The 12283-nt window shown below is 36.7% G+C and overlaps 1 protein-coding gene across 1 annotated transcript in view; it reads left to right on the plus strand.

Annotated features, from left to right (window-relative positions):
• The window catches only part of EXT1 (exostosin glycosyltransferase 1), a 272500-nt gene that overhangs the window by 237770 nt on the left and 22447 nt on the right, over positions 1–12283 (plus strand). The window contains exons 3-4 of the mRNA XM_069466057.1: positions 1188–1295; positions 5398–5517. Coding sequence (XP_069322158.1) covers positions 1188–1295; positions 5398–5517 — 228 coding nt within the window. The remainder of the gene's footprint in view (positions 1–1187; positions 1296–5397; positions 5518–12283) is intronic.

Below are 12283 nucleotides of genomic sequence, written 5' to 3' on the forward strand. Positions count from 1 at the left end.
TCTCCATCTTGGTCATCATTCAGTTCCTTTAATTTCTTAAAGTGGTGTCCAATAGAGTGGTACTCACTTGGCCCAGCTATGCTGAGGCTCTGTAGTTCAGAGGTCCCGGCTCTAGCTCTGGAGCCTCTGTGAGAGTCTCTTGGCTCATCAACCTCACTCTGCAGACATGCCTTCTCCTGCTGAGACAACCATCCACATTTCTCACCTGGCAGGTGCATCTAGTCTTCTTTAGTTGCAAAGAAGAAGCATGCTCTCAACCTCTGTCATTCTCCACTCCTTGACCCCTGCTGCCATGTTCTTTCCTCCTCTGTGCCCTGCACTGCCTGAATCTGTGTGTTTGTTGCAATGCTTCATAACTTCCTGTCCCTGCCATTCTAACTGCAAATCATTCTGTCATGTCATAGACAGAAGAGCTGCCTTCTCTGAAAGTCTTTTCCAGTGCTCTCTGTGTGTTCTGCAAAGCATGTCATCACTAATGCTCTTTTAGTCTCCTGGGATGTGGCATGGAGCAAATTGTTCTCAAGTCTGGATTATAAGTTATTTGGAACTCACATTTTCTCATTAGCCTACTGTTTCTTGGCTATTAGATCCCAACGCAAATAGTAAATTGGTACGGCTGTGGTTTGGATCACTTCACACTGAAGGGAACAAGGTACTGGTTTAGGTGTTTACAGAACAAAGGAAAGGTGAACACCATGTACTAGTTAAATCCACAAAATGCTACATAGGGATGCTGAGCTTTCTTCTGCTCCTTGTTGCTCATGACATGGGGATAAACCACTTTGCAGGTAGACTCGGGGCAGTTACATTGACAAAGCCGTTTATATTCAAGGCTGCTTTTATGCTCGGATTTTGTTGGTGCAAGCTTTTGTTACATCAATAAAACTTCTCCAGTGAGTCCAGTCATCTGTGTGGAAGTAAGGTCAGCCAAACCTATGTTCTAGAACAGGAATGGGGTTTTAGCATTCTAGGGCAAGACTTGCAAATATTAAAATCTAGTCTGGATACATACAACCTTCATGTGACTTGATAACTCATAAAAGCTAACTTTCCTCCTGGCCTGAGCAGTCCAGGATCCCTGCAATGTAAGAAATGCCAGTAATTGAATTTGCACTGATTTCACTCCTGATTGGAGCGGTTCCCGCTGCTTCTTTCCTCACACTCATGAAGTACCCTTCTTTGCACAGGCTGCCTGCGTGCCTGTGATGCTCAGCAATGGATGGGAGTTGCCATTCTCTGAAGTGATTAATTGGAACCAAGCTGCCGTCATAGGCGACGAGAGATTATTATTACAGGTAAGGAAGGGGCTGTGGCCTTCAGCAGATCAGCAGATTATTGCTGCCCCCGTCCAAACTTTCAAAGAAGATGAATCCAAAAGGTCAGCTCTATAAAAGAAATTTTATCAGGAGAAAAGTGCCTGTGTCACAGTGAATATGAAGTCATTTAATGTGACATCGTTCACTTCCCAACACAAAATCTGGCCAGGTCCATGGAATATGTTCTGAAAAGAAGTTGCAGGTGAAGACCATGAGCTTTGATTTGTCACAAGAGGTGTATCTCTACCCCCTTCAGTAACTAGAATTTTTAGAAGTGACTCCAGAGAATTTTTGTACTACCGGGCTAACTCATATTCCTTTTTCCTGTTTCTGCATTTGCCTGCAGATTAATTTTCAGGAACAGAGAGGTCTCTAGGGTTTGTTCTTGTAATTAATGTTATAATTCCTCAAATGATCCAGTCTGGGTACCTGAGCGAGTGTTATCTTTAGGATGTATATTTAAAAGTGCAGTCCCTAATAAAAGTCTGAACTGCTCCAGAGCTGCCTAGGGAGGGGCTCCGGTACTCACAGAGAAATCCGAGGGCAAGAGTAGTCACTAAGGATTTCTAAAGCCTTTTCTGCAGTCATGTTTTAGGTTCAACATAAATTGTCACACTCTTTTCTCTTAAAATTATAGAATATTTTAATGTTTTTCTTTTATGGCACTGTCCACTTTATCTTTGAACTACCACAGGTATTTGCAGAATTATTTTTCTTTCAATTTCCTTGATTTCTTTATTTTTGTTTTTGTTTTCGATACCCATAAAATTGAGTTTCTAACTCTGTTGTTGATTCCACTTCTGTGCTGCTAGCCAGTGTACCAGCTGGCTGGGGACGCCATGCAGTGTTCTCCCTAATACAACAGGTGCAATATCTGTAACTGAGAGGGCTGTGGGTTAAGACAGCCACACTGACCACAGCTCCAGAATCAGTCCTTTTGTCTGGTACTCAGGTGTGTGATCCAGTAGTTCCTGGGACCTCAGAAACAAAAGAAGAATATGTGATCTGGAATATGACAGAATCTTTTCATTTAGGAAACTCATCCTGTCCTAAATACAATTTGGTTTCTTAGGTATTCATTGAGAAAGGGGTCTGGAGTTTTTGTGAAAAACACCATATGCCCATGATTCTCCATTATGATTCCTTAAGGAAATCCTTGCAGAAACACCGAACAAGAGTTCTCCCCATGCAGAGAGAGTGTAAAATGATGCCGAAATCACTTATTCATGAAAGGCCAAACAAAAATGATATGCGATGCTTTTCTATGTTGCCTTTTTCCTTCTTTTTATGTTTTTTTAAAGAATACATGATCATTAAAGGAAATCTGGAAAATAGAGGGAATTTAAAACATTAGGCATATTTTCTCCATTTTTATACCAATGCTCCTGTGAATTTGATATGAGTAAGGTGGGAGTTTGTCTTTGGTATGGAGAGCCTTCCAGGATACTTAATTGTGGTTGTGCAGTTTTGACCGTTTCATCAAAGTTGGTGGGTATTTCACCTTTTGAAGCAACTCTTTGGCTTGACTCTCAGGATGTATTTTATTCCACCCACCCACCCAAACTTGCTGGTATTTTTCCCCTCTCATATGCAGTCTGTCTTTGCACAGCTGCCTCCATGTTGAACAGGAACTGTACTGTCGTTAACAATGGTTTTAAAGAGTTGGCACCAAGCCCGAATGTCTGCTCTGGGAAATGTTTTTGTTATGTTACAATTTTTCATTTCCTGTTTTAGAACAGCTTGGATGTTTTTATTTGCATATATTCTTGTCATCATGTCACTAAGAGAGTTTAATGTGGCTTTCTTATATCTATTTTGGTGGATTCCATTAGTTTTGTTATCAAACATGACCTTTTATTAAGACTTCATTGAGTTCTGCAACTTCTAAAACAATCTGGCCAAATTGGAATGAATTTATCACTTTCCCGTACCTGTCTCTCAGGACAAGCAGATTAATAACCAATAGCTAAATGTCATTAAAACTTGGAACTCTGTCTTTTCAATCAATTGGAATTGTCTTCCAGAGCACTTTGCAGAGTACTGTCAGATACTTGTATCATATGCACAAACCGATAGAATACATTGTACTTGATATGGTAAGATCAAGATGTGGCTTATATAAGACAGGAAAATGATATTGGTAGGCAAATCTGTGATTTACCATTTCTTCTTTCATAACCACAGCAGACTCAATTTTTGAAGACTACATAGCATTGATAGCTTTAGGCATTTTTCTAATAGACTCTTTCCTTTCGGTCACACTAAAACAGTGATGCCAACCTATATGACTCTTAGAAAATACCATTGACATTTAGACGAGGGCATGATTATGAAAATTGAACAGTATAATTTTTTTCTAATCTTTCTTTGGCAATCTAGATAACATTCTCGGTGAGTAAATAAAAATAAATTTTCTTTGACTTGTCAAGGTTCTATGATGTGAATGGTTTCTCCATCTTCTTGAAGAATATTTTATTTCCATTTGACCTTGAACTCTAGTTTCAGGCTAATGTTTGTCTGCCAATGTTTCTCCTTTTCCTGTTTCTTCAGTGTTATGAATCCAGGTATACACTTTGGGATACAGATTTAGTGTCTGGTTTTGGGCATTGCCAAAGAAAGTGAGCATATCTTGATGTTCTTATTGTGAAGTAGTTTTATTTCTCCTCCTAAGGGGAGTCTTGAATCAAAAAAAAAAAAAAAAATGTGCTACCACCTCCTTCCCCTCCAGTGGAGACTCAGTGATAGTCTTAGCCAAATGCCATGGGTAACTTTCCTATTAAAGCAGCTAACAGAGCATTCCTCCTTCAGCCCAGGCTCCCGTGTCTGTCTGATTAGTCATACATTATGGAGGCAAGCATGCAGAAAGAGGTGAGCACAAAAGGGCAGTTGCTAATCACAAGGAATCTTCCCTTAAGAGCATAGACTCCATAAATGAAATAGACCTTGAACTGTAAGTGAAAATAGGGAGCAAGCCCAGAAAACTTACCAGAAACCCAGGAAGTACATTTCAGAGCTCCAGACACAAGCAAATTCCCATGCAGACATTAAGCAGTTGGTCCAGCTTTGAACAGCATTATCCTAATGTCAGTAATGATAATAGCAGTAATAAGAAGCTATATTAATTAAGGTTCCCATGTTCTAGGTACCATGCTAAACATTTAGATAATCTTTATTACAACCTCACAATTTTAGTACTATGTCCCCACTTTACAAATGAGGAAATTTAGTCTTTGAGAAGTCAACTAACTTGACCAAGGAAGCACAGCTAGTAAATGGTAGAGCCAAGAATCCCACTTTGGTCTGACTCCTGTGCTTAACCATTAAGCTGTATGGCTACTACAAAAAATGATATCCCTGTGGTGGCTTCAGATGCTCATATCCAATTCAGCTCTTATTTCTTGAATAACTACCACATAAAAGCCACTCTCCTAGCCTGAAAATATGTAGCAGGATGAACAGGACATACATCCTTCTTTTAAAATTGTGTAGCCTGGTTAGCTGTGATGGCTAAACATATATGGTGTTTGAGAGATACAGTTAGACTGGGGTAAGACCTGAAGCCAGAAAGAGAAATCTAGGGAGCAGAAAGTCTCAAGGGGTAAGAGAGGAGGTACATGCACATAAACATGACTGACCCTAGCAGCAGGTTGGATGGGGAGGCTCACAGACATTCTCTAAAAAAATCCTTTTACAGATATTTTGTAGTTCCTGGGGTGACAGATCTTAGAAGTGCTTGGAGGATAAAGTCTTTTGGTCTTTCCCCAGGACTTGGAACTCCTCCTCTGAAAAATTTGGTTGTCCATGTACAGGTCGAGGATTTCTAGGAACAGCAGGTGTGACTATAGGAATACCCTAAGCAACTGATAAGTTGCTACTGAATCTTAGAGGTGGACTATAACTTTCATGCATCAAAGGCTGATTCTCAGGAGGTGCTCTTTGTATCTGACACTTTTTAGGGTCATTCCAACATCGGGTCTTAATGCTATGAAGAATAAAAGCCTAACCCAGTTGGGTTATTTTTATCAAATGCCATCTCTTTGTTTTACAGTTATAATTCCTATATGTTCACCTTGTGTTACAGATTCCTTCTACAATCAGGTCTATTCATCAGGATAAAATCCTAGCACTTAGACAGCAGACACAATTCTTGTGGGAGGCTTATTTTTCTTCAGTTGAGAAGATTGTATTAACTACACTAGAGGTAAGTGAGACCGCATGGCCCTTGTTCTTGAATAATGGTCCTTTATGTACTTCTCTCAGCCTCTGTTTTGCTGTGTGAGTGGTCAAATGTGGCAAAACCAAATTTTCTATCCTCAGACATGTTGGTTAACCCCTTGTACCTGCTTTGCCATCCCTGAGCAAATAAGTACCCCCGTTCCTGACACTCCACAGAGGAAAACCAACATGGGAAGAAATTATACTCCTTGACATAGATTGGCTCTGTCTTACATCATTTCAGAAATATGTGGGTAATAACTGTCTTCCTGTCATTCATACTCAATGGCATCCTTTGAAGACATATTTCTGGAGTCCATTTAGAAAAAAGATAGTGACCAATGGTAGGGAAAATCCTCTACCATTCTGTAAGTGTGAATAGTTGACTGGGTACCACAGTCCAGTGACATTGAGGGGCAACAAAATTAATTCTTAAGAAATATGCAACCCAACCAACCAGCATCAATGTTGCAAAGTTATATTAAGAACATCAGGATTGTACCCATGTGGTGCAGAAAGTGTTAAACTTTATGAAAGCAGGAAATCTTTCAGGCAGATGGGTGCCCATCTTTAAGTTGCTTTTTTTAAAGCAGGAAGAAAAAAGAAAAGGAAGCATGGAGATGATTAAAACCTTTGGAAATAGAGCAGATAGAGATGGCCTGAGGCCACACCAAAGTAGCACAAAGAGCTAAGAAAATATTTAGAAAACTGCACACTCATGAATTACAGGCTCCAGGAAAGGAGAGCAGAGATCCTCTGGCGAGGTGACTCTGAGGAGTTTACAAAATGAGGTGAGGACATTTGTGGCCTCACTTTTGGAGAATTTACTTTGGAAAAGTGATTACTGCTCTGAAAGCTAATGTAATTTGGAGCATACACTGGAGAAGTCTGAGTAATACCAAGGAAACTGAAGTCGCCCGGTTTGGTCCACATCACTGTTTTCTTGCCATCCTGAGTATCAGAGCCCGTGCCGGTCATGCCCAGGCACACCAGAGCATTGACCTACCCCAAGCCCAGCTTGGGCTCCTGCTCTCATCCCAGGGCAAACGCTGGTCAGTGTCTTCTCGGGCAAGTGTGCTTTTTTTTCCATCCTGGACTGGGTGTAAAGGACTGTTTAGGACCCAGGCCCAATCCCCATGAAGGGGACAGGATCATAATGGCTTCCAAGGGCTTCTTTCCTACAAGCCAACATTTCTTATCCTCCAGAAACATTCTCCTCGATTAAAATCAATTGAGTTGTCCCTCTGTTCATAGCAGCAGATTTGAATATTTGAGTCTATTCTTTTCTTTAATCTTGTTCTCCATCCAAAATCCTTCCTAGGCCCTTCTTAAAGAAAGTTTAATATTAATTTTTTTTCTGGTTGGAGAGTGCTTTTTACCAAAGAAGTACATGTTCATTTTAGAAAATAATGGAAAATACTTAAAGCATAAAAAATAAAATAATTTACCCATACCAAGCCAGTATTGACCTATACATATATGTTTTTTATATGTAAATTTAAAATTTATTGTAATTTTTAGTTTTAAAATGAGTCTTTCTATACTTGCATTGTAACTTGTTTTTCTGCTTAATAATATGTTAATATTTTCTCATGTTATTAGATTTTTGTTACATTTATTGACTATATAAATGCCATTTATAATATAATTTAATTATTTAAATTAATCCCCAAATTGGGTACATTCTAGTTGTTTCTGGTTTTTCATCATTATACACATCATTGAAGCAAATAGTTTCAAAGCAGATTTAAGATTATTTCCTTAGGATAAATTCTTTGAATTCGAAGTCCTGGTTCAAAGAATATGCCAGACTCTAAGATTTCTAATATGATTTGTCAGTTTTCCTGCAATAGAACTGAATGAATTTATACTTCCACCAGCCTATCTGAGAGGAACTGTTTTGATTATTTTAGTTTTTTTCATTTTCACTAATATTAGACATTGTATCTTTAAAAATGATAAATCTTTTTTAAAATTTTTGTTTCTTAGTATATCAATAAAAATGAATCTTTTCTATATATTTCTTGTTCAGGCAACTTACAGAGAAATAGAGATGACCATAATATTGTTCAGTTTTCTTCTCACTAACTTTTAAGAACTTACTATATTAAAAACATTAAGCCCTTGAGTCTTTTGTTGCAAATGTTTTCCCTCAATTTGCGATACTCTTTCTGTTTTGTTTAGTATTGGGCAACTTTTTCATCTGTAGCTTCTCCATTTGCTACTGTTTCAAAAGGATTATTTGACCTATATTTTTATTTATATTTGTATACATAAACACACATACTTATATTTTTCCAGTACTTTCATGATTAATTTTTTTACCTTTAGCTATTTAACTATTTAATCCAATTTACTTTTATATATGAAAATCTAACTTTAAAAAAAAATACAAATTTTTGTCTTGTCCCAAAACATCTTTTAAGTTACTCTTTTCTCAGTGTTTTCATATGCTACTTTTATGTATCTTTGGGTTGTTTCTGACCTTTTAATTATGTCCTATTAGTTGTTCACCTGTAATAAATACATCTAGATGATGTTATGATTTTTTTCACCCAAATATATGGGGAACCTCTATTTACTTAAGCAATCTGTTATTATTTATTATTGATGTTGTTTCTAATTTTTTATAGATAACTATGTCTTTATCCAAGCAATGACTTTCTATATGTATCTTATACTACATCTCTGTCTGTTTCTTTAGGATGGAGTCCCTAAAGTGAAATTGCTAAGCCAAAGAGTCTAGGCGTTTCTAAGGCTCATAATACATTTTGCCAAATTGCTCTTCAAAAAAGTTGTATCAACCTAGACTCTCTCAGCTGTCTGGGGGAGACCCTCTCATGCTGTACTCTTGTCGGCCTTACAGATCATAATTAAAACATACACATATACATACAACTTTGCTAATTTGCCAGATGAAAGATGGTATCTCATTAATTACATTTCTTTTGAGTATGGTTTGTCGCATAGATCTGGTCTCTCGCCTATTAACTTAACAGTGCTCAATTATCCTGTAATAACAGTTGGATGTGTTACATTCATCAGACTAGGATCTTAAGGCAAGCTGTTTTCATCTCTGAACCTGAAAAGGCCTTTTCCTGCTTGAGTTTAGGTCATGCAATCTTTTAGCAACACAGTTGTTTTTTTAAAACTCTAAAAACCATATACTTCATTCAAATTTATAGCAACTGTCAAATCTCCTTATATAGTTCCAAGATTGGATTGTAACAATTTGACCTCTCAACCAAATTGCATGAGAGAGACTATCCAGTTACCCAAAATAATTTAGAACTCAGATTACCCCAGAATACAACATAATCAGAAAATCAGGGAAAATAGCAGAAAATGCCATCCACGTGCACAGAACCAATGTGTTTATAAGAACAATTTAAGTATCACATATCAAAAATGCCCACTTGGCTTAGAACTTAGATGATATATGTTATTTGGTCACTGCTGTTGGTCCCAAGGTATGAGAATAATTCAGTTACCCTTAGGCAGTACAGACTTGAGGATCCTTTGCTCAGTATGTTCTATACTCAGACTCTGGAACTCTGTATTCTTTTCCTTGCTTGATATATTCTGGGCCACGGGAATAGGATTACTGGGTCTTTAGAGATTATGATCCCTAGGGTTATGGGTAGTGCTTAGACACATTGGAAAACAGGATACCTCATTTTCTCTTCAATGCCAAGGTCAAGTTGTTAATACATTTCATTGTACAGAACGCTGTTAGTTTTTCCAGTCTGATTGAAATTTCCTAATGCTGTATCCTAGTAATAAGGAGCTATTTAATCAGTGCTAGGCTCTTTAGAGCTCAGTTTTTGTGTGCAAATTGAGGAGTAACAATGGGGACAGTGATGAAATACTGCAAAGACAGTGTTTCTTCATGGATTCTATTATTTGTCAGAATATTGCACAATAATCTAGCATTAAGGATTGAATCATAGGAGCTTAGTCATAATCAAGGTGAGTGAAAGAAAAGTGCATGAAATTATAATAATATATGAAAACAGCTGATGGTAGCTAGGAAGGCACATATTTAGTGGAATTTTATGAAGTATGCTCCATTTTCCTCTTCAGTTATCTAATCATACACATTCAAACCATGGTATTGCTGATGCTATTATACAATGATATTTTAAAATCAATGAGATAATGGAAATAGAAGATTGCTTTTGGCTTAGAGTGAGGTGGCATATGGTGGCACTGTGTGTGTTAGGCTATGTTGCTTTGGTCAAAAGACTAAGTCAGGGCCACAGAGAATGACTAACTCGTAACCAATAGTCCATTATTTTGAAAAACAGATGGCACATAAAAAATAAAAATAAGAAGCCTGTTATTCTTCCCTTTGAATTCACATTAATTAGAAATATTGTCCTTATCGAGGGTGCCATTTGGGACCATAACAAAAAGAAATCTCGTGTTATGTGTATGTGTGTGTTTTGTGTGTATGTGTGTATTGATTATAGCCAAAGTAGCATCCAGCCTTTAAATGTGATGTCTTCTTCCACAACAATAAAGAATAAGCACTAAGTGCCTTGAAAAGCTTCTGGGAGCTGTTCAGTATAGTGATAGGGATAATTGGAAAGGGAAAAAATGATCTTTTTATTTGGTGAAATGAGATCCATACCCTTTCAAATTTTTGAGAAGGCAAGTTTATAGAAACCTCTTAGAAAGACACTTGGCAGTACTTATGAACAGGCTTACAAGTATTCATACCCTTTGACAAAGTCCTAAAGAATTTATCCTGAATGTGGAAAAATTGTATTCATAAATACGTTCATTGCTTTCCATGGAAAAATTGCTCTATTGTTGCTCATTTAGGACAAGTAAACCATGAATACCATTAATAATATAGAAAAATATCTAAGATATTATAGTTACGTAAAAGTGGAAAAACCAGTGCTTAGAAAATGAACACAGGAGTGAGATTTTGTTAAGGCCAAAAATAAAAAGTATAAAAACTTAGGCAGCTATTCTGAAGTTCTGAGAGGCCATTATAATTAATGTGATGTTTATTGTTTTATTACAAATGACAAAAGTGATACACAAAGGTGGCAAATTGTTTGATCCAGGTTAAATTCAACATTTGATATTGTTCTTATGCCTGTACTGATATCTTTCTGTCAAGATCTGTTTGAAGACAGTATAAAATGCTTATTCATATTTCAGAAGAGTGCTACTATATCTTGTTATCATAGCCTTGAATTTTAAAGGATAAAAATGTTGTGATATTGAACTAAAAAGATAGTCTATGACAATGAGAAGAATACCATGCAGGACTCCATGTGAATGATGGCCCACTTTATGACAGCTCTGAGTTCCATGTCACTTGTCTGTAGGTTGGATTTACAATGCTGTCTATTGTCAATTTATTCTGTGTCTTGATATCTAAACTTATTTAAGTGACCACATGCTGAAAGGTACATAAATTTGGAGAGCAAAAAAGGGAAGATCTAAATGAAAAACTATAAAGGGAAATAGACAGTAGATTTGGAAAGTACAAATAATAAAAAACTAGATTAAATGTTGTACAAAGTAAAATTGCTGGCCTTGGAAAACCCCTTCACAACTATGACAATTTTCATATAATTAATGCCTAGACAACAGCATTTTAACACATCCCTGTTGTACCACAAACAGTAAACATCAATATTTTAGCTAGGTTCCTGAAATCTCCACCAAATTTGAAATTTTTACCCAGCTATATAAAATTGGTAAATTTGATCTGGGTGAAAGATAAAACGTAGACATCATTGAACTAAGTTATTTGAGTTCTTCTGAATTTCTTCCTTGCTTCCTTCCTTCTCTCTCATTAGGAAAATAAGCATGATAAGATTTTCTAAGATAAATGTAGCCCACTTTATTACTTACCTATTCACCATGTGGGATGAGATGAGGGTGTTAATAATCTTAGCAAATAATAAAACTCCATTTAAAATGGTCTGTGCTTAAAATCACATTGCATTAAATGTGGACCTGGAATTGGTGATTTAGGTCTTAAATCCTTTAAGACTTATGGCAGGATTTTTCTTTTTTTGAAATACAAAAAAAAAAATGATGAAAACATAAAATTCTGTATTGAGTTAATTATTTGCCAAATCATATCTTAATGAGTGGATGGTATAATTACAAGAGTTTGAAAGTCACAGAGAGAAAGCTATAAAGTGGATTAATCACATTCAACTGACAAATGATTCAAGATGAATGTTTGACTCTAAATGTAGAATTTAATGATCTGCAAGGTCCCAAAGTCCAAAGAAACTAATGAACTAGCTTGGCTATTATTAGTCTTCATATAGCATGGTTCTTGTCCTGTTAATGGAGGATGTTTCCAGCAATTGTTAACTGACTACTTTATGAGATGAAATACAGAAAAACTTCGGTAACCAGTACCCAAAGTCCTACAGTTCACTTTGAAAGGAAAATGAAATATGATAAGCAAATAAATCTACCTCCTGAATCAAAGGAACAGACCCAAACCTCAACAGCTTCTAGAAAGTGTCACGTCTTCAATAAGCTTTCAGTTCAGTCTCTGCATGGTCTACATTGGCCGATCTTCCTGATATAATTCTGGAACTACTGCTAGATGCTTAACTATCAAGGGAAGACTAACTCTTCTCCATAGTCTATTTTGAAATGAACATGGACTCATTATTATAGAAAGACAAGATAGCATTTAGGGTTTAACTGAAGTTTACTCAGGAAATTTGGCCATAATTTCTTCCTTTCCCCTACTTTTTTTCATT

This window comes from Eulemur rufifrons, chromosome 3, assembly GCF_041146395.1.
Source record: "Eulemur rufifrons isolate Redbay chromosome 3, OSU_ERuf_1, whole genome shotgun sequence".
NCBI lineage: Eukaryota > Metazoa > Chordata > Mammalia > Primates > Lemuridae > Eulemur > Eulemur rufifrons.